Source organism: Pongo pygmaeus, chromosome 16, assembly GCF_028885625.2.
Source record: "Pongo pygmaeus isolate AG05252 chromosome 16, NHGRI_mPonPyg2-v2.0_pri, whole genome shotgun sequence".
NCBI lineage: Eukaryota > Metazoa > Chordata > Mammalia > Primates > Hominidae > Pongo > Pongo pygmaeus.
Window position 1 is genome coordinate 39,348,820 of NC_072389.2, and position 22,647 is coordinate 39,371,466.

At 38.7% G+C, this 22,647-nt stretch overlaps 1 protein-coding gene across 3 annotated transcripts in view; it reads right to left on the minus strand.

Annotated features, from left to right (window-relative positions):
- SLC12A6 (solute carrier family 12 member 6) overlaps nt 1-22,647 on the minus strand; it is a 107,879-nt gene that overhangs the window by 67,843 nt on the left and 17,389 nt on the right. The window contains exon 1 of one of the 3 annotated variants that reach the window (XM_054450507.2): nt 20,574-21,141. The exons of the other annotated variants lie outside the window; for them this stretch is intronic. Coding sequence (XP_054306482.1) covers nt 20,574-20,691 — 118 coding nt within the window. The 5' untranslated portion in view covers nt 20,692-21,141. Of the gene's footprint in view, nt 1-20,573; nt 21,142-22,647 lie in introns of those variants that run through there. 3 annotated transcript variants of the gene reach the window in all.

Consider the following 22,647-nt stretch of genomic DNA (forward strand, 5'->3'; position numbering starts at 1 on the left):
TTAGGGAAAATTTCCTACTATCATCACATAAAAACTGCACAGCAACCATGTAAGGAAGAATTATTCCTATATTCATAAAGAAACTAGCTCAGAGAAAGCTGAAATGACTTGCCCAAGGTGGTGTAGCCAATAAAGCCAAGGGAACCACGGCAAAGCCAGGCCTCAGCTGTGGTCTTGGATCATCTCACTAGCAGGAAGCAGTGTGAGGGTCCACAGGGAGATGTGCAACATCGATCAAGGCAGTGTGAACTTGAAGGAGGATTTTTGAAAACCTTAAAAATCATGGAGGGCTCAAAATCACAGAGGAGGAATAAATACAGCATATGTCTGGGAAGATTTGCTTGGGAAGATTGGGTCATATTAGGAAAATCTTGGAAGGCAAATACGGGAGTCTAAAGGAGATGGAAAACAACTGAAATTCTCTATGTAGAAGTCTAAAAATGAAAGCAGTATTTTAGGCAAGGAAACATGAGTACAAAATGCAAAAAGAAATAAATGCTAGATATATTAGAGACAGGCAGGCAGACTCATTGAATAGACCACTGCGGTCTGTCCATGTGCAAACATCTCTAAGGCTAACTGTCTAGGATAGCAGTAATAGTTATTATTATTAATTCAACCAAGACTCCGAATGCCTACTATACGTCAGGTACATGCTAGGCACTATGGATATCAAAAACAGAGACCATTTGCTCTCAAGAAGTTCAGAGGGGAGAAATACACAATTATGAAACAATAAAATTATTACAGTTTAAGTACAAATACTGTGGGACTCAAGAAGGAAAGAACAAAAATAGGCCGCTCGCACCTGTAATCCCAGCACTTTGGGAGGCCGAGGAGGGTGGATCACAAGGTCAGGAGTTCGAGACCAGCCTGGCCAAGATGATGAAACCCCGTTTCTACTAAAAACACAAAAATTAGCCAGGCATGGTGGCGGGCATCTGCAATCCCAGCTACTTGGGAGGCAGAGGCAGGAGAACTGCTTGAACCTGGGAGGCGGAGGTTGCAGTGAGCTGAGATGGTGCCTCTGCACTCCAGCCTAGGCGACAGAGTGAGACTCTGTCTCAAAATAAATAAATTAATTAATTAAATAAAATAAAAATAAAGCAATGGTAAGGGATGTTGTCAAGGCGATAACTGAGCTAAATCTTGAAGGATGATTAGTTCATGAAAAAGTAGAAAAATGGGTGGGAGGAAATGGAGGAGAGACATTCCAGAGATAAAATAGCAGGATTTAATATACCTAACATAAAAAAGAAGAAAAGAATCCTGCCATTCACAGAGAAAGTGGGTACACAGAAGCAGTAAGCACATGTACTTCCAACCTGATTCTTCCCCCTTCCTCCCTCAGTCTCAATATTTAGTCACCAAATCCAGTTAACTGTGGCTTCAGTATGCTTCCACACCAATCTATTCCATTGCACTGCCATCATTTAGATTCTCATCCTTTTCAGCTCAGACCATTAAAACAGTTCAATTGCCACCAATTCTCCCATCTTCAAACAATCCTACATTTTCCTCCATACTAATAATCCTAAAATTCTGCCTTTATCAGTTTGCATCATTGCTTAAACCACAAAATCAATACTTTGAAAGCTTTCCAAGTGACACTGCCAGGAGACCCCAACCATTTTGTGAAGATCATTTTCACTTGTTTATTTGTAATCTACATCATGTGTGGGGTACTAATCTGAGTCCCTCAAAGCAAAGGGGAAGGGCTGCCTTTGTAAGCTCTACCTTTGTTCCTACTTTGAAATCTCAGGCTGGGGGATGACGGTGGGGATGATGGTGGTAGCGGAGGCTACTGGTGTAGACATTTATAAATAGATGGTGGTTTACTTATTCGGACCCATTAGCTTATAGGATGAACTTGAAAAACTTCAGCTTGGCATTTAAGCCCCTTTATATTTTAGTTTAACCTTTTCTCAACTGTTGGGTATAAGCTGCCTTGTGTTATCTTTTAATTAATCAACATATTAAGTCAACAAATATTTACTAAGCATCTATAAATGTCAGATTATGTGCTAGGCACTGGAGATGCATAGAGATGAATAGAGCACAGCAGCTACCCCTAAGGGGCTTACAGCACATAAGGGTAGGACAAATGATTGCACTGGGTGACTAAAGTACTATATTGGAGGTGTAGACATAGAGTATGGTAGTGTGTACATTACATTACAATCCCTGGAGTGATCACAGGGACCATTAAGGAAGAAGTGGTATTTGAGCTCAGTCTTAACATGAAGATTGTTTGCTAGGTAACTGAAGAACACTCCAAGAGGATGGAACAAATGTGTTAAAGCAATAGAGACATTCAAGAACATTCATTATATCTGGTGTGCAGTATGTACGAGAGAGTAATAAACAAGGAAGCTATTAAGCTGGGATGTTCTAGATCATGTAGGTACATGTATGACCTGCTAAGTAGTACAGACTTTGTCAGCATGGGGAGACATTAAGGGGTTTTAAATGAGGGAGTAATAGGATGAGATTTACATATGAGAAAAATTCCTCTGGTAATTACTGTAATGGATGTCTTTAGGAGGTTAGACAAAAAATAACAATGGACTAGGAAAGTAGCAATGAAGATGGAGAGAACGGGACAAATTTGAGAATTATTTGGAAGACTAAATGAGCAAAAATCGGTGAGAAAGACAAGGAAAGAGTGACAGAGAGATTGAATATTGTAATATATCAAGGGGGAAGGAGTCAATAAAAAAATTAGAAATCACAAGAGTTAGGAAGCAAGAAAGGTTCTAGAGCACAGGTGTATGGATCAATATTGAATGACAACAAGGAAGGTGGTAAAGGACAGGTGTCAACACAGATGCTGGTAAGAACTTGTGAAGAAGAATATTAGAAATACAGTTTACTCTGTGAAGTAGAAGGTTTAGCTATATGAGAATGGAGGATTGAGGTCTTAATTAAGCATTTTAACTCTGTAAGGATTGAGAAGGGAAGCTAACTAGAATCACACAGAATGTCTAAACAGTGTTGACAGTACAACATTGTTGGAAATGATGAATTTATGGTGGTATCAATTTTCATGGCTGTGAGATTCCCCTACTCCCCTACCCCTAGCCATAACACAGCTGCCAGGATTAAGAATGAAAGGAGGTGGCTGGGCTCAGTGGCTCATGTCTGTAATCCCAGCACTTTGGGAGGCTGAGGCAAGAGGATCACTTGAGCCCAGACCAGGCTGGAAAACATAGAAGACTGTCTCCACACACACCCAAAAGTTTTTAATTAGCCAGTCATGGTGGTGTGTGCCTGTAGTCCCAGCTACTTGGGAGGCTGAGGCATGAGGACTGCCTGAACCTGGGAGACAGACATTGCAGTGAGTGAGCTGAGACGCACCACTGCACTCTGGCCTGGGCGACAGAGTGACTCCGTCTCAAAAAAAAAGAATGAGAGGAGCAGGTTTTGGGGGCATGAGGGGCAGGGGTCCTATCTGCCCATTATAAGCATTTTAAGACAAGAATTTGTTTTAACGTTGCTGTGACAATTACAACTTCATGTAATACAGAGCTTCATGTAATATTTATAAAATGTTCAACATTTTTGTTTTTTTGAGAAGGAGTTTCACTCTTGTTGTCCAGGCTGGAGTGCAATGGCACGATCTCGGCTCACTGCAACCTCCGCCTCTCTCAGGTTCAAGCGATTCTCCTGTCTCAGCCTCCTGAGTAGCTGGGATTAGAGGCATGCACCACCACACCTGGCTAATTTTGTCTCTTTAGTAGAGATAAGGTTTCACCATGTTGGTCAGGCTGGTCTCGAACTCCTGACCTCAGGTGAGGTCAGGGATTATAGGTGTGAGCCACCATGCCCGGCCTCAACATGTTTGTTAACTGACTCATGGTGAAGTGATTTCAAAGACAAATACCAAGAGACCAAAATTCGCGATTAGTTTCAATAAAGGCTGATGATGGAAACAAAGAAACAAAGTCCTCATCAAAACGTAAGAGTTGAAGATAGAAGGATGAACTTTCCTAAAAGCCAATGGAAAGAGAAAGCACCTGAGAGCAAGGGCTCAGAATGCTAGAGAAGGAAACAGAGGGAAAAAAATTATTGAAACTATGACTGTAATGCTGTCATTCCAATTTTCCCCAACAAGTCTAGATACTAAAAGGAAGAAAATGGTAATTCAAGTAGAAAGTAGTGAAAATGTAGAGCCAAACATGCCTATGGAGCAGAAAACACAACACATGAATCCTGAAGAAATTGTATGTGAATTTACTTAGCAGTCGTCTCTTTGATCCATCTGACTTGTTTTAAAGAAAAGATAGCCAGACAAGGCTGGGCGTGGTGGCTCAAGCCTGTAATCCCAGCACTTTGGGAGGCCGAGGTGGGCAGATTACCTGAGGTCAGGAGTTCGAGACCAGCCTGCAGATCTGCCACTAATACTGGGTACTCATCAACAATGTCCTTCAAAATCCAGTACACATGCTAAGAATAAGTATTAGATTAACAGAGGCCCTTGAGCAAACCAGTGCTATTTAGTGGAGTGTCCCAAGCAAGAGATATGTTCTTATAAGAACATTTTTTGTTTGAGCTCAGATTTGTATAAAGAAAATGCAAATGAGGTAAACGGTGTCTGAATTCATTAGATTAAGGTGTGTTGAAATTCTTCCAAATATGTGGAGATAAATCCACTAGAAGTTGAAGAACTCAGCAGTGATGAAGATAGTTATACTTCTAATTCACATTCTGTAACTTATACAACCTATAGTTGTAATTTTCTTCTCAGCCTATAACACTGAGAAGATAGTGAGCGTAATACCAGAGAGTAGATTTAATAAAGCCCAAAGTATAATATAAAGAGAGTTTATTGGGCCAAATCCACAAGCTGGTCAGTCAAGAAAAGTATAAATGATACAAGAGGACTGTACCTACACAGTTAAAAAAGAAGAAAAAAAACTCACTTAAGAAATAACAAAGGAGGATGGATCTTGTGGCTGTTGCAAATATTATTGAAGAAAATTATGTATGAAGAAGATTATGGGCTAGCCAGGTGTGGTGGCTCATGCCTGCAATCCTGACACTTTGGGAGGCCGAGGCGGGTGGATCACTTGAGGTCAGGAGTTTGAGACCAGCCTGTCCAACATGATGAAACCCCATTTCTACCAAAAATACAAAAATTAGCCAGGTATGTTAGCGGGAGCCTGTAATCCCAGCTACTCAGGAGGCTGAGGTAGGAGAATTGCTTGAACCCAGGAGGCGGAGGTTGCAGTAAGCTGAGATTGTGCCACTGCACTCCAGCCTGGGTGACACAGTGGCTCATGCCTATAATCTCAGCACTTCCGGAGGTGGAAGTGGGATGATTGCTTGGGCCTAGCAGTTCAAGACCAGCCTGGGCAACATAGGGAGATTCGTCTCTACAAAAAAATTAATAATTAGCCTGGCATGGTAGTGGATGTCTATAGTCCCAGCTACTTGGGAGGCTGAGGTGAGAGGATTGCTTGAGCCCAGGAGGCTGAGGCTGCAATGAACCATAATCATGACACTGCACTTCAGCCTGGGTGACAGAGGGGAGAAAGGAGACCCTGTCTCAAAAAAAAAAAAAAAAAAAAAAAGATTATGTCATTCTTTGGTATTGTGGATGATCCAAATTATTTTTCATGAACTGTGGAAACATATTTCACATTTTCATTTTAAAGATGGCTTTGGAAAAATAAACATGACCATAAGAGATTATCTTCTTAACAAGAAGGGGAGAAAATTGGCCTAAACAACAAATTAGGAACTAAGGAGTTAAAAGGGGAATTAGGGGGACTGAGACTACTGTGAACATTTCCAATATTTTAAGAGCCTATATTGATTTCATGTTACAGTCAAAGGTTAACTGCTTAATGTAGGCTGAATATAACATTTCCTAAAGTTTTAAACCCAGACATTAAACTAGAAACTATTATTATATATACTGTATTCTGGAATTTTTAAAAAACATTGTTTTTAGTGTGTATACTTTGAATAGTAAATGTGTCATGATCTTCAATAATTTAGAAAATATAAATGGAATCATATAATATATAAACTTTTGAGACTGCCTTTTTTTCATTGAGCCTAATGCCTTGGAGATTCATGCAAGCTGCTGTGTATTATCAACACTAGTTCCTTTTTAAAAAAATGTATTTTGAAACATAAACTACAGACCTGCCATGGTTTGACTATATCCTCCCAAAAAGCATCTGTTGGAAACTTAATCCCCAATGCAACATCATTGGGAGGTGGGGGACTAATTAGAGGTAATTAGGCCATTAGGTAATTAGGCCACCCTCATCAATGGATTAAGGTCATTATCAAGAGAGTTTGTAACAAAATAGGGAGTTTGGTCCCCTTCTCTCTCACTCCCTCTTACCCTCTCTGCCCTCTGCCATGGGAAGATGCAGCAAGAAGGCCCTCAGCAGATGCTGGCACCTTGGTCTTGGACTTTCCAGCCTCCAGAACCACGAGTCAATAAATTTCAATTTATTATAAATTACCCAGTCTGTGGTATTCTGTTACAGCAGCATGAAACAAACTAAGACAATACCATATAATTCACTCACTTAAAGTGTTCAGTGTTTCTTAATATAGTCACACTGTTGTGTAGCTGTCACCACAATCTAATTTTACATTTTTGTCTCCCCACTAAAAGAAACCCTCTACCCATCAGCAGGCTAATCCCCATTTCACTCTCCCCCACCCTATCCAGACAAAACGACCATTAATCTAACTTCTGTCTCTATAAATTTACCTATTCTGGACATTTCCTACAAATGGAATCATACAGTATGTGTTTGGGTTTTTTTTGCAACTAGATTCCTTAACTTGCATTTTCAAGCTTCACACATGTTATAGCAGGAATCAGTACTTTGTTTTTATTGCCAAATAATATTCCATTATATGGCTATATCACATTTTATCTATTCATTTGTCAGCTAGAGGACATTTGGGCTGTTACTTCTTTATTAGCTATTATGTATAATGCTGCTATGAACATTCCTGTACAAGTTTTTGTGTGGAAATACACTTAATTACTGGGACATAAGGTAATTCTATGTTTAACTTTTTAAGGAACTGTCAAATTGTTTTCCAAAGTAGTTGTACTATTTTACATTGTCACTAGTAGCGGATGAGAGTTTCAATACTTCACATCCTTTCCAACACTTGATATCTGTCTTTTTGATTATAGCCATCCCAGTGAATGTGGAAAAACTGTATCTCATTTTGGCTTTGATGTGCATTTCTTTAATGACTAATGATGTTGAGCATCTTTTCATGTGCATATTGGTGCTTTTTCCTCTCCTCACCTTAATTGGAAAGCTGTTACTTCTTTTTGTTCCCACAGTTTTGAGGTTCTGCCCTGACTTACTTATCACATTGTAAATATTACTGTTCTCTGAACTATGTATCCTTTGGTTAAAAACCTTACTTAGCATTTACATAATACATTCCCAAAGAGTCTGTCATTTCCTATTATTTCTATCCCTTTCATCATGTGATCTCTGTTCTAGGTCACTTGTTATTTGGCTAAAACCCCTTCTTGAATTTTCTCAGAGGAGTTAAGTGGGTATTATATTCTTGAAATTTTTGTATAGTTGTAACATGTTTCCCCCTCATAGGGGAGAAGTATCTTCAAGGGAAATAGGGATTTGGGATTGTGAAATCCCAAATCTGTAAATACTCTTCTACCATCTCCTAGTTTCCAGTGTTGTGAATTAGAATTCTGATTCCAGTCGGATACTTGATAGGTACAACCTGTTCTATCTGGAAGCCTCCAAGGTGAATCCTTGGAGCTCAAAAATTTTACAAGGATATCCCTAGGTATGTGTTTTTCATCACTGATCTCCCCCAGAACTTCATTCTGGACACTGAAGTCTTTAGCTCAGGAAATAATTTTATGTTGTTTAATTATTCCTTCTCCATTTGTTCCTTTTTCTTCTTCTGGAACTTGCATTAGCCATGTTAGGTGTCCTGAATCAATCCAATAGGTCTCTTTTTTAAAAGTTTTTTTTTGTATTTTTTTATTTGGCTCCATGCTTTGAAATATTTCTTTTACTTGATCTTCCAGGTCAATAATCGTTCATACTCATTCATTCCTTTATTCAATAATTATGTATCGGGCGCCTACTATGTGTAAGACAGTGTTCTAGGTATTAGAGCTGACAACAGATTAGCAGTGAATACAAGACAAAAAAGTTCCTGTTCTCCTGGTGCTTACACTCTAGTAGAGATAGTTTTAAAAAAAATAAATGTGTGAGGAAAAATGGAGTCAGGTGATAATAATTATTTAGACGGAAAAATCACATTTTTTGTTCCATAAAGTCTTAAATGTGGCCCATTATTATTTTCATGTTCAAGTTTCTCTCTCCAGCATTTCTTTCTTTTTTTTTTTTTAAAAGATGGAGTCTCGCTCTGTCGCCCAGGCTGAAGGGAGTGGTGTGATCTCGGCTCACTGCAACCTCTGCCTCCTGGGTTCAAGTGATTCTCCTGCTTCAGCCTCCCGAGTAACTGGGACTACAGGCGCCCACCACCGCGCCCGGCTAATTTTTTGTGTATTTTTTAGTAGAGACGGGGTTTCCCCATGTTAGCTAGGATGGTCTCGATCTCCTGACCTTGTGATCCGCCCGCCTCGGCCTCCCAAAGTGCTGGGATTACAGGCGTGAGCCACCGTGCCCGGCCTCCTCCAGCATTTCTGTTTAGCTAACTCAATATATTGTTTATTTTAAGTGGTTTTTCTCTTTCAGGTTGCCTGGCTTCCCCAGATGGGTTGTTTATCTTTGTTACCTCATGGGGGATTAGATTTTAATTGCTGGAGGACCACAAGTGGTAACAGTATCAAGAAAATGGAAAGGCAAAGCAGTCTCTACCCCTGTGGGTAGGCAGTGCTGCAGTAGGCAAGCCACCAGTCCTTGTGGAGGCCCAGGAGGAAGCCTCCCTGCTCTCAGGTCTCCTTACATATGCCAGCCACAGGGATGGGAAGATCTCAGACCCCTGGCTCTTTCCTTTTCTCCTTCCCTCCAGGAATCCATGGATTATCTACCAAACCAAGTTCTTTCCTGGATTTGCCATTCTTATGCTTATCCTGAGATTTTCCAGGCTCTTGTCTAGAGGAAAAGTCCTGTACCAACTCTCCCTGACAGAGTTCTCACAGAGCCCATGGCCTCACTTGCATCCAACTGTTCATCAGATCCAGAAGCCACTTCACTCAAGACTGACAGACACAGGCTGGAAGCAGGAATGGAGGGATAGTGAGATATTCAAGTAGCCACCTTCCCGGAACTCACTCTGAAAAGTCAGTCGTGTTTACAGACTAATCCTAAAAGCATTAAAATGCTGGCGTGTAAGTCAAAAATTTAAAGTGCCACTGTAAAGTCCAAACATCTGTGGACTGCATTGTTTTCAACTACTGCCCTAAGTATTAAGTTTTGAAGAAAAAATTTAAGAAATAAGGAAGATCTTAATGGAAGTCAAAATTAAAGGAAACTGATTAGATGGACTCTGAAAATAATTGTTATATAAAAGCAGTCAGACCAAAAAGAGTACATACTGTATGATTACATTTATATAAAATTCTAGGAAATGCAAACTAATTTAGTGACAGAAAAACAGAACAGTGGTTGCCTATGGACCAAGGAATTAGGTGAGTGGGGCATAACGGGCACAAAGAAACTTCTGGGGGTGACGAAAATGTTCACTATCTTCATTATAATTATTTCATGGGCATATAAATGTCAAAATTCATCAACAAAATATACACCTTAAAGATGTGCAGTTAACTTTATGTCAACTGCACCTCAATAAAGAAATACTGATGGGGAAAAACATTTGGAATTTATTTCCCAAAGGGACTGACATCCCTAAATATAAAGCATATCTAAAAAATAAAGAAGAATACCTACAGGTAACAGACATGAACAGGAAGTTCACTAAACTTTTCTGAATTTGAAATTTCCACAATAAAAAAAAAAATGTAATTTTCAGAAAAATATTAAAACACTATGCCTCACCCTCAATACAGGTGAAGAGATAAAAATATAATTACAGTGTTACTGCAAGAATATTTGACTGCTGATAAATACCAATTATTTTTCTTTGTTTTTTACATTTTTCTTTTATTTTTAAAATTGAAGATGAGGTCTCACTATGTTCTCAGGCGGGTCTCAAACTCCTGGTCTACAGCCTCCATCTCCCAAAGTGTTGGGATTATAGGCATGAGTCACCATGTCCAGCCATTAATACCAATTAATGATGTAATTAAAGTTGGAGTAGAAGATTAGGCAAGTCATCTTGGAGGAAATAAGTATCAACTTGGTCTTGAAGTAATGAAACTGAATGTGGGTGTATATAATTTTTTTTTACTGTAGGCAGGAAATAGCAGAAGAGAAGAAAGTTGAGATGAAGAAAAAAATATGAACGAAGGCAACGAAGTAAGGGGAAGATGGAGACAACTTTTAGGGCTTTTACTATAGGTTCTCTATTTCTAATATAACCATTAGAATCTTCTGTCACAAAAGGTTACATGTTGATGGAAAGAATACAGGAAAATAAATGAGATCTAATTTACCATATGAGGCTTTAGAATTTATTAAAATCATTTGTTATTTATGTACCATATTTAATCTTTGCCATGTCTATATTCTACCTATATTAGTATTTTTCTCTAGAAAGAATTTAGTTTTTACTCAGCTTCATTTCCATGAAAATGAAATATAATTTTTCTTAATATATTAAAAATCTTACATACCTTCAGTGATATTAAAATTCAATTATTTCACTTGCTCCATATGCCCATTTTTTTCCATCACTAACCCTTAGTCTTTAAGCATGCAGATCTAAATTTCCATTAGTTAGACTGGTACAAGTCTCCTGCGAATTGTTAAGTCTCTTATTTCTATCTCGATGATAACCGCATCTTCCTAGAAATGTGAGGAGTGGAGAGCTACTAAAGATTGTTGGATTAAGGGTTGGACACGGTGGCTTATGCCTGTAATCCCAGCACTTTGGGAGACTGAGGTAGGTGGATCACTTGAGGTCAGGAGTTCAAGACCAGCCTGGCCAACATGGTGAAACCCTGTCTCTACTAAGAATACGAAAATTAGCTGGGCATGGTGGTGCATGTCTGTAATCCCAGCTACTCTGGAGTCTGAGACAGGAGAATTGCCTGAACCTGGGAGGCGGAGATTGCAGTGAGCCGAGACCACCCCATTGCACTTCAGCCTGAGCAAAGAAGCCAGACACTGTCCCCCCGACCAAAAAAAAAAAAAAAAAAAACCAGATTGTTGGATTAAGTCAAGTTCAGATTTCTCAATTTTCAGTGCCACTTGAAAGAATATTCTACATTTTTAAATACTCTATGCCAAATAAAAAAGTAATCCAACACAAAACAGTAGAAGCAGCAGTTAACTTTCAATTAATTTTGTTAAATCCATGAAGATAATAGAGCTTAAGAAGAACTAGTAACTACCGAAAAAACAGAGCAGCCTAGTTCAGAAAACACAAATAATTACATATATGTTTAAAGTAGAAACAGCGTGGTGTGGTGAAAAATAATGGCTTTAGAACTACACAGCCCTTATTTTGAATTCCAAATTTGTCACTTAAATAATCTGCCTAATTTTTTGGCACCTCAGTTTCCTCATTTTTAACATGGTGATAATGGTTACCTGTCCTGATTGTTGTGAGGATTAAATAAGCCACAAACCAGTGCCTGGTTTGAACACTGGCTCTGCTACTCACCATGCTCAACAATGGTAGTTGGTATTTTTATTGCAATGTTGATGACATTTTCTGGGTAAAATTGTTTCCTCTTTCAGCCTGGCCAAAGCAAGAAATTCTTGATTCTTTAAATTTACCAGCTTATAATCAATTTGTTAACCTATGCCGTATGTCTAAATTCAGCCCGAAATTTAAAAATCTTTTGAATATTTTATAATACACTAAAATTAAACTTAATATATTTTTATATTCCTAAACTAAATATTGCTTTGACTATAGAATTTAAAAATTAAGCAATATGCATATTTTATAGAAATTTTTATCTTTATAGAATTAAATCAGTTGAAATCTGGTGTATCCCTTGTGGGGCAAAAGTAGCAGACAGTTCACAGAAGGTTGGTATACTAAGCTAGAAAAATTTTGGAAGTGAGAGATTCTAAAAAGCCGATGATAACAGTGCTCAAATAAGAAACCAAAGTGTCTGAGATTGTAATATGAGAAAGAAGGGTCACAATCTAAACAAAGTTTTAAGATGTAAAAATCTGAAAGGAATCAAATTTGTATTCTCATATTAAGGTCTTAGATATAGTAAAAAGAATTGGGAAGATATTTCAGAGAGGTATTAGTCTTTCTGACAACGGCTGGACACTGCGGGCTGGGGAAGGCGGCAAGAAAACATGCCTTACAGAGCCAACTTAAAAAAAGGATAAAGTTTTGACCCTGAGATTTTAAAGTGTGCAGATCTAAATTTCCGTTAGTTAGGCTGGTAAAAGCCTCCCATGAATTGTTAAAAGGAACAGAAAATAAAAGACTTTTCAATTGTCACTATCGAAAAGATTTTTATTGACACAGAGAAGCTCTTTAGTTGTCTATTTCAATCTATTTTAATGTTAGTGAATAAAAAGAGATAATCTTTTTTTTTTTTTTTTTTTTTGATACAGGGTCTCACTTTCTCACTTTGTTGCCCAGGATAGAGTGCAGTGGCATGATAACGGATTACTGCAGCCTCCACCTCCTGGGTTCAAGCAATCCTCCCACCTCAGCCTTCCGAGTAGCTGGGACTACAGGCACACAACACCACGCCCAGCTAGTGTGTGTGTGTGTGTGTCCAGGCTGGTGTTGAACTCCTGGGCTCAAGTGATCTGCCCACCTTGGCCACCCACAGTGCTGGCATTACAGGTATGAGCCACCGAGCCCAGCCAAATCACCTTTTTTAGAACATAAGCTTTCATGGGTAACAATTATTTAGTTAATAGTCTAATATCCTGTGGATTCTCAATAAAATTTAAACCCCATTTAATAGAAATTTGTCTCATAGTTTGCTCTCCTACCATTTGTATTACTTCTGAGTTACTGTTTGGAGATGCTCTTCAATACCAGTACAGGTTCCTCTCTCTATTGTGCTATAGGTCCATTTCTAAAAATTTCATTAGAACCTTATTTTAAAGGAGAGAAAATCTTCTAAATGGCAATCTGTGTCCAGTGAAGGCAAGTTTATCAATTCAAATCTGCCTAATCCATAGGCAATATAAGATTTGAGGAGCAGGGGAGAAAATCTCGAACAATTATTTCACAAAAATACTAACCATAATATTTATTTTTATTTTTTAATACATATATTTTTAGGCTAGCCAAGTGAAGCAGTGGAAATAAATATTTAAATAAATGAATGAATGGAAATTCATATCTGATTAAGTGAATGCAATACTCAGTAAAACTTTGTTACACTGGTCCTATTTTTAAAAATCACAGTTTCGATAATGCTCACATCAAAATCTGTGGCTCAGGCACATTAAGATATAAAGTAATCTCTTCTTATTAGTAAAAAGCTAGGATTTGGCATCATGGTATAGTGGAGAGCACAAAGAATTTAGAAGTTGAACACTGGCTCTGCTACTCACCATGTGGCCTGAGGCAAGTCACTTATTCACCAGCCTCGGATTATCACTAAAAAGGCCAATAACCACCCACTATCCCACAGAGTGGGGAAAGGATGAAATTAATAACACTTCCATAAATGGCCTCAATCTACCTCTCTCCCTCATCTCTTATCTCTTTACCACATGCCCAATGTGCTAACTGCCCTAAACTTTTATTTCCCATGTGCTATACCCTGCTCTCATTCCTTTGTATTGTTCCTTTTGTTTATCATTGCCTCTAAACCTTCCTGCAAGAATTGTGTTCCTTCCTCTGAGATACCTGTCCAGGGTCCCGTCCAGTTAATATTATTATTCTGTCTATCATCTGTTATCCAAATCTGTTTCTTTTTCTTATTAGACCACTAAAGGTAGTTCTTATTTTTGAGTGCCGTCACATATGTATTAAGTGCTTTATAGATGGTACATAATCCCATGTAATCCTCACAACCACCCTGTAAAGCAGGTGCTGTTATTCTCTGTTTTATCAGTGAAGGAAAGTAGGCCTTGAGAAGTTAAACAGCTTGGCAAAAGTCACTCAAGTAATAATTAATAACAAATTACACTACTAATAATTAGTAATAATTAGTAGGACTGGGATTTAAAGTGAAGTCTCTGACTCTCATTCTGCTGCCTTTGGTGGGGATCCTCCCATACATCTTATACTTCTGTAGCCTTAGGAAAAAAGTAAGTACAACACCTGACATATTTATACTAAACATATGTTTGGTGAATAGAAAAGGCAGGAAGCATGTCTTATTCACTGAGTTGCTTATTATGTGCCATATTTTTACCTTAGGACCTGAAGATACGAAAATGATCTGATGAGGTCCTCAAGGAGTTTATAATCAGTGTACCAGGGGAGAGAATCAAGTAAACAGATTATTATAATACAGTGTGTGGTTAAGTACTGTTTCTGAGCACAGGCTGCTGAGAAAACAGAATGGGTAGGAAGAAAACAGTCAAGAAAGATGTAAGGAAAGTCCGAGTTTCTGCTTTTCCCTTCGAAACCCAGGGTTTCGAAATTAAGCAGGGTTCTAATATACAGGCATACCTTGTTTTATTGTGCTGTGCTTTATAGTGCTTCACAGATACTTCGGGGTTTTTTGTTTGTTTACAAATTGAAAGTCTGTGGCAACCCTATGTCAAGCAAGTCTTTTCAGTGCTGTTTTTCCAATAGCATGTGCTCACTTCATGTCTGTCACATTTTGGTAATTCTTGCAATATTTCTAACTTTTTCATTATAACTATACTTGTTTATGATGATCTGTGCTATTGAAATTGCTGTTACTATTGAAATTGTTTTGGGGCACCATGAACTGTGCCCACAGAAGACTTAATCCATAAATGTTGTGTGTGTTCTGACCACTCCATCAACCAGCTGCTTCCTTTTCTCTCTCCCTCTCCTCTGGCCTCCCTATTCACTGAGACACAACAATACTGAAATTAGGCCAGTTAATAATCCCACATTGGCCTCTAAGTTTTCAAGTGAAAAGATGTTGCACATCTCTCACTTTCAATCAAAAGCTTGAAATGATTAAGCTCAGTGAGAAAGGCATGTTAAAAGCTGCCAGGCCAAAAGCTAGGTCTCTTGCACTAAACAGCAAGTTGTGAATGCAAAGGAACAGTTCTTGAAGGAAATTAGAAGTGCTATTCCAGTGAACACATAAATGTTAAGAAAGCTAAACAACCTTATTGCTGATATGAAGAACGTTTTAGTGATCTGGACAGAAGATCAAACCAGCCACAACATTCCAATAAGCAAAAACCTAATCCAGAACAAGACCCTAACTCTCTTCAATTCTATGAAGGGCAAGAGAGTTGATGAGGGTGCAAAATAAAAGTTTGAAGCTAACAGAAGTTGGTTCATGAGGTTTAAAGAAAGAAGCCATCTCCAAAACATAAAAATGCAAGGTAAAGCAGCAAGTGCTTTTACAGAAGCTATAGCAAGTTGTCCAGAAGACTGAGCTACGATCAATGATGAAGGTGGCTTCACTAAACAACACATTTTCACTGGAGAGGAAGCAGTCTTATGTTGGAAGAAGATGCCATCTAGGACTTTCATAGCTAGAAAGGACAAGACAATGCCTCGCTTCAAAGGACAGGTTGCCTCTCTTGTTAGGGGCTAATGCAGCTGGTGACTTTAAGTTAAAGTCAATGCTCATTTACTGTTCGGAAAATCCTAAGACCCTTAAGAACTATACAACAAGCCAGGTGTAATGGTGCACATCTGCAGTCTCAGCTACTAGGAGGCTGAGATGGGACAATCACTTGAGCACAAGAGTTCAAGGCTGGCTGGGCAACATAGTGAGACTCCTGTCTCTTAAAAACGAAAAAAAAAAAAAAAAAAAGGTTTATGCTAAATCTACTCTGCCTATGCTCAGCGGAACAACAAAGCCTGAACAGCAGCTAATCTGTTTACAGCATGGTTTATTGATTTTTTTTTTTTTTTTTTTTTTTTGAGACGTAGTCTTGCTCTGTTGCTCCGGCTGGAGTGCAGTGGCCCGATCTCGGCTCACTGCAACCTCCGCCTCCTGGGTTCAAGCGATCCTCCTGTCTCAGCCTCACAAGTAGCTGGGATTTACAGGCATGTGCCACCACGCCCAGTTAATTTTTGCATTTTTAGTAGAAACGGGGTTTCGTTATGTTGGCCAAGCTGGTCTCGAACTCCTGACCTCAGGTGATCCACCCACCTTGGCCTCCCAAAGTGCTGGGATTACAGGTGTGAGCCACTGCGTCCAGCCAGTTTACTGAGTATTTTAAGCCCACTGCTGAAACCTATTGCCCAGGAAAAAAAGATTTCTTTCAAAATATTACTGCTCTTCAACAATGCACTGGTCACTCAAGAGCTCCGATGGAGATGAACAAAGAGATCAATGTTGTTTTCATGCCTGCCAGCATAACATCAACAACAGCATCTTTGATCCATCTGCAGCTTATGGATCAAGGAATTATTTCAACTTCCAAGTCTTACTACTTATGAACTACATTTTCTAAGGCTGTAGCTGCCATAGATAGTGATTCCTCTGATGGATCTAAGCAAAGTACAGTGAAAATGATTCACCATTCTAGACGGCATTAAGAACATTTGTGATTCATGGGAAAAAGTAAAAATATCAACATTAGGCTGGTGAGTGCAATGGTATTTACAACTAACTGATCATAACCAGTTACAGATTTCTTTGTTCCTTCTCTCACTCCTACTCCTTCACTTGACCAGCCTTAAAAAAAAAAATCAACATTAACATTGGAAAGAAGTAGATCCTAGCCCTCATGGATGACTTTCAGGGGTTCAAGACTTGAGTGGAGGAAATAATGCAGATATGGTGGAAATAGCAAGAGTACGAGAATTAGAAGTGGAGCCTGAAGATGTGACTGAATTGCTGCAATTTCATGAGAAAACCTGAATAGATAAGGAGTTGCTTCTTATGGTTGAGCAAAGAAAGTAGTTTCTTGACATGAAATCTGCTGATGAAGATGCTGTGAACACTGGTGAAATGGCAACAAAGGATTTTAGAATATTCCATAAACTAAGCAGCAAGGTTTGAGATGATTGACTCCAATTTTGAAAGAAGTTCTGTGGGTAATATGCTATCAAACAACATTGCATGCTACAGAGAAATCTTTCATAAAAGAAAGAGTCAATTCATGCAGTAAACTTCATTGTTGTTCTATTTTAAGAAATTGCCACAGTTACCACAACCTTCAGCAGCCCACCCTGCAGCAGCCGTCAACATGGAGCCAACACTCTCCACCTCCACCAGCAAAAAGATTATTACTCACTGAAGGCTCAGATGATCATTAGCATTTTTTGGTAATAAAGTATTTTTTAGAGCCAGGAATGGTAGTACATGCCTGCAGTCCAAGCTACTTAGGAAGCTGAGGCAGGAGGGGAGGATCGCTTGAGCCTAAGAGTTTTGAATCCAGCCTGAATAACATAGCAAAACCCTGTCTTTAAAAAAATAAAAATAAAAATAATTTTTAAATTAAGGTATGTATATTGCTTTTTAAAGACATAATGCTATTGCACACTTAACAGACTACAGTATAGTATAAATAAATATCATTTTTATATGCAGTGGGAAGTCAAAAATTCATGTGACGGCCGGGCGCAGTGGCTCACGCCTGTAATCCCAGCACTTTTGGAGACTGAGGCTGGCGGATCACGAAGTCAGGAGACCATCCTGGCTAACACAGTGAAACCCCATCTCTACTAAAAATATAAAAAATTAGCCAGGTGTGGTGGCATGTGCCTGTAGTCCCAGAAGGCGGAGGTTGCAGCAAGCAGAGATCACGCCACTGCACTCTAGCCTGGCGACAGAGCAAGACACCATCTCAAAAAAAAAACAAAAAACAAAAAAACACACACCAATTCATGTGACTCATTTTATTGCAGTGGTCAGGAACTGAGCCCACAATATTTCCAAAGTATACCTGTACCTTTTCAAAAAATTAGATTATCTATATTCACACTTCTATTTTATCTGAAATTCCTCATCTGTCCTGCTCAAATAAATCTCATATTTAAAAAACACATTTTAAAGGATGATTTACATTCTAAATATGTTCAATTTATACAACACTACATATTTTTCTCTCCATATAAATTCAGAAGAAAAAACAATGAAAAAGACTACTGGTTATATAACTGGCCAATGTTGGAAGTGCTTGTGAAAAAACTATGATCAATTTAAGATTTTTTTTTTTTTAACTTAGGAGAACAAGGGGATAAAACTCATTGCATGAAAAGCAACTGCTCCAAAAAATCATGTATCTTCAAAAACATTTTACTCCTAGGTTTAAAAAAACAAATAACTTTTAGATTGTTCTCACATACATTTCCCTCCTTCCTACCCTTGAATTTAACCTTATAATAAAGGCTAGTGCAATTTAGATAATATACTACCAGCAGTTGTTCACTTGCTAAGCAATAGTTCATTCAAGTAGGTATTTTCTGGGCTGCTATGGAAAATGCCAAAGTAAAAATGCTTATTAAATTCAATTTAGATTATATCTGTCACTTCTTCCTTGTTAAAAGCAATCACTATGGAAGAAAATAAAGCCTAATAATGTCACTCATTACAAAGTTGGGTACTATCAAATTTTTATGGCTTTTACAGGTAGTTGCTAACAGATTGAATGATTTTAACACTCTCTTATAATCTGAAGAAAGCAAATTTCTGCAAACATAATGGGACTAGTGAAGATGAAATAATAAAAAACAGTAGAGGTGGTGGAGAAAGCAAATTTAAAAAACAAATGAAATGAGGTACAGATGGACTTCATTTGCTGCTTATGAAATTAAAGAAGACAATAGCAAAGACAAAAGCCTAAAGGGATTAAACTGTAAGGGTGGAAAACATAAGCAAAGAAAGTGCTGCTTCAAATACACATAAGCCTTACTATCACATTTGGGATTAAGTAAAAAATAAGTAAATAAACAAATACACACAGGCCTGAGACAGAATCTAATTGAGCTGAAGTTGAGTTGTAGAGAATCACATTCAAGTTCAAAGCAGATTAAACTTGCTTTCCACTTTCCATCATCCTATTCAGCAAAATGAAAATAACCTTGGGGACAAAGAGTTTACATAAAATCTTTTTTCTGATATTCCCCTGATAAATTCTCTCACTAGAAGGAAAAAACAAAAGGAACATTTTCCTTAAAAGTTTGTATCTTCAAACAAGATTCATAAAAATTCTCGAATGGTTTTAAGAAAAAGATAACCAACCACTGTTGACACCAAGGAATTGCAATGTGTTACACGCTATAAAGGAAAAGTGAGAATCACAGAATCACGGGATTAAAATAACTTTGAGGCCAGACGCAGTGGCTCACACCTGTAATCCCAGCACTTTGGGAGGCAGAAGCGGGGGATTGCTTGAGGTCAGGAGTTTGAGATCAGCCTGGCCAAAAAGGTGAAACCTTGTCTCTACTAAAAATACAAAAATTAGCCGGGCGTGGTGGCAGGCACCTGTAATCCCAGCTACTCGGGAGGCTGAGGCAAAAGAATCTCTTGAACTCGAGAGGCGGAGGTTGCAGTAAGCCGAGATCACCCCACTGCATTCCAGCCTGGGTGACAGAGAAGGACTCCATCTCCAAAAACATAAATAAAATAAAATAAAAGTAATTTTGAGAGCTTATTCCCTTATTCTTAATTCATATAACTAAAGAAGCTGCTCACAATTTACAGACTTGAAAAATAAGGGGCTTCAAATCACAACTATATTTAATACTATAATATTAACAAAGATTTAATTGCTTGTTTAAAAATTCAAAACCACAATTCCTCTAGCAAGTGTGAACTGTTACCATTTAAAGAAAATAATACGGATAATCACATTCATCAAATATTTTTTTAACCTGATGCTATGCTAGTCACCACAGCGACCATCTATTGTACTTTTGTTCTGCCATTAAAAAATTCTTAGACCATTCACTATTGAATTACTGTTTAAGCTGGTAAACTGAGGTAAAATACTGAATAACCTGAGAAATCACAAGTACAGTCAAAGTCCATGGTACAAAACTACTGAACCATGCTCCCTCTTTATATAATATTATGTAAACTGCTAAGTTTAAATGTCATCCACTCGTTGGGTTTAAAGTCTTTTCCAGATATAATCTAAACTGTGAGGAAAAAGTGAATTCTAAATTCCACATAAATTGACTTCTGTGCCTTTCTTTTTGCTTGAAAACTCTTCAAACATTGCCACTGATTCAGTTTCACCTGTTGGTAATGAACACAGAACACATTGTGGGGAAAAACAAACCAGTGTGTGAGAAAAGTAAAAGAAGTTATCAGATATACAGGGGAGTGAAATAAGTAACTGAAAAACACCTCAACCACAACACTTTTCTCTGTCCTAAAGAAGGCATTTTGAATTTTGATATCCTAGTTACCTCCTTCATGAAAAATTTTATAGGTTCCAAAAGCTCCCAATTTGCGTACTCACCTGGTTCATCTGAATCCTGAATCCGGGCTTTTATGTCTGCTAAACTAGGCTCTTGAGAGATCGAAGCCGCTGCCCCCTCCTCTGGGTCCTCTACCTTAGTCACAGTAAAATGTGGCATTGTTATAGTTAGATAATACTTTGCTCTTTCTGTATTAAAACTTCCTTCCAGTTAGTTTTCCCTGCCTACCTCTTCCTTGCTGTCCTTTCAGACTGTGATCCCTGCCTACAGGAGACAGTGGCTGGGATTCGGGAAGTACTTTAAGCTCACGTGACCTACGGCCCTGAGGGAGTGGGGCGCTTGAAGACACGCCTTCCACAGTGTTTATCATTCACTTAAAAGGATTAAGCACTCCACCCTTGCTTATTGTTATTAACCTGAAGAACCCCAAGAACAGTTTAGCCTGCTTTCCCAAAGCTGCCAAAACCTGGAGACTGGACAGAATTCACAGAGAACTACTGTCCACCGCTTGCTCCTCTATTTCCTTCACTGAAGTTGTCATTCTTATCTGTATGTCATGATCTCAACCTCTGCCCTCATATTTCACACAAGAAAGATTAGGGAACAGTTCACTTTTTTTTTTTTTTTTTTTTTTGTTGAGATAGGGTCTCGCCCTGTTGCCCAGCCTGGAGTGCAGTGGTGCGATCTCAGCTCACTGCAACCTCCGCCTCCCGGGTTCAAGCGATTCTCCTGCCTCAGCCTCAGGAGTAGCTGGGACTACAGACATGCGCCACCACGCCCAGCTAATTTTTTTTTTTTTTGTATTTTTAGTAGAGACGGGGTCTCACCATGTTGGTCAGGCTGGTCTCAAACTCCTGACCTCAGATGATCTGCCCACCTCGGCCTCCCACAGTGCTGGGATTAACAGGCGTGAGCCACCGCACCCGGCCGGGAACGGTTCATCTTTATACTGTCCTCTTTAAAGACTGACTGGCACTATATCAACTTAAAATATGAAAGATACGGCTGTGCGCGGTGGCTCACACCTGTAATCCTAACACTTTGGGAGGCCAAGGTGGGCGGGTCACCCGAGGTCAGGAGTTCAAGACCAGCCTGGCCAACAGCCTGGCCAACAAGTTTCCCCATGGCCAACATGGGGAAACCCTATCTCTACTAAAAATACAAAAATTAGCCGGGCATGGTGGCTCATGCCTGCAGTCCCAGCTGCTCAGGAGGCTGAGACAGGAGAATCCCTTGAATCCAGGAGGCGGAGATTGCAGTGAGCCGAGATTGCGCCACTGTACTCCAGCCTGGGCAACAGAGCGAGACTCTGTCTTAAAAAAAAAAAAAAGAAAAGAAAAAAATATATATATGTTTAAAGAGTTCAGAACTTTCGTATTGTACAGAGTGGTTGTTTCAAAGAAAAAAAAAGTCCCAGAAAATCCCTTTAAGTGGTGTACAGTTCCTTTAGCATACCCTTAAAATAACATACTTAATTCTTGATATATTTTATCAGACAACTGTATCAAGTTCTCAGTTGACGACTTTAGAGTATGAGGTTCTACCTCTGTACTTAGCAGGGGAGTTCAGTAAATTGAGCCCTGTGTAATGTCCATATTGATGATGTAGTATAAGGCCTCTGTTACTGGGAACGCCTTCCGTCTGACAAGTAAGGTTGTGCTAAATTTAACTGAAGCAATGATGCTTTGAATTCTTATTCATTCAGTTATATACCACTTCTTGCAGCACTATTCACAACAGCCAAAATATGGAATCAACTTAAGTGCCCATCAACACATGAGTATATAAAGAAAATGTGAAATATATATACAATGGAATACCATTCAGCCGTAAAAATGAAATCATGTCATTTGCGGCAACACGGATGGAACTGGAGGTCATTATGTTAAGTGAAATAAGCCAAGCATAGAGAGACAAATATCACATTTTCATTCATACGTAGGAGATAAAAATGTGGATCTCATGAATATAGAAAGTAGAATGGTTGTTACCAGAGACCAGGAAGGGTAGGGGGGGAAGGATTAAAGAGAAAAAAAAGAAGGTAAATATAAAAGTACAATCACGTTGATAATTGATTTATGCTAGCAAGAACACTGGCCTTGTTTTGGAATAAAC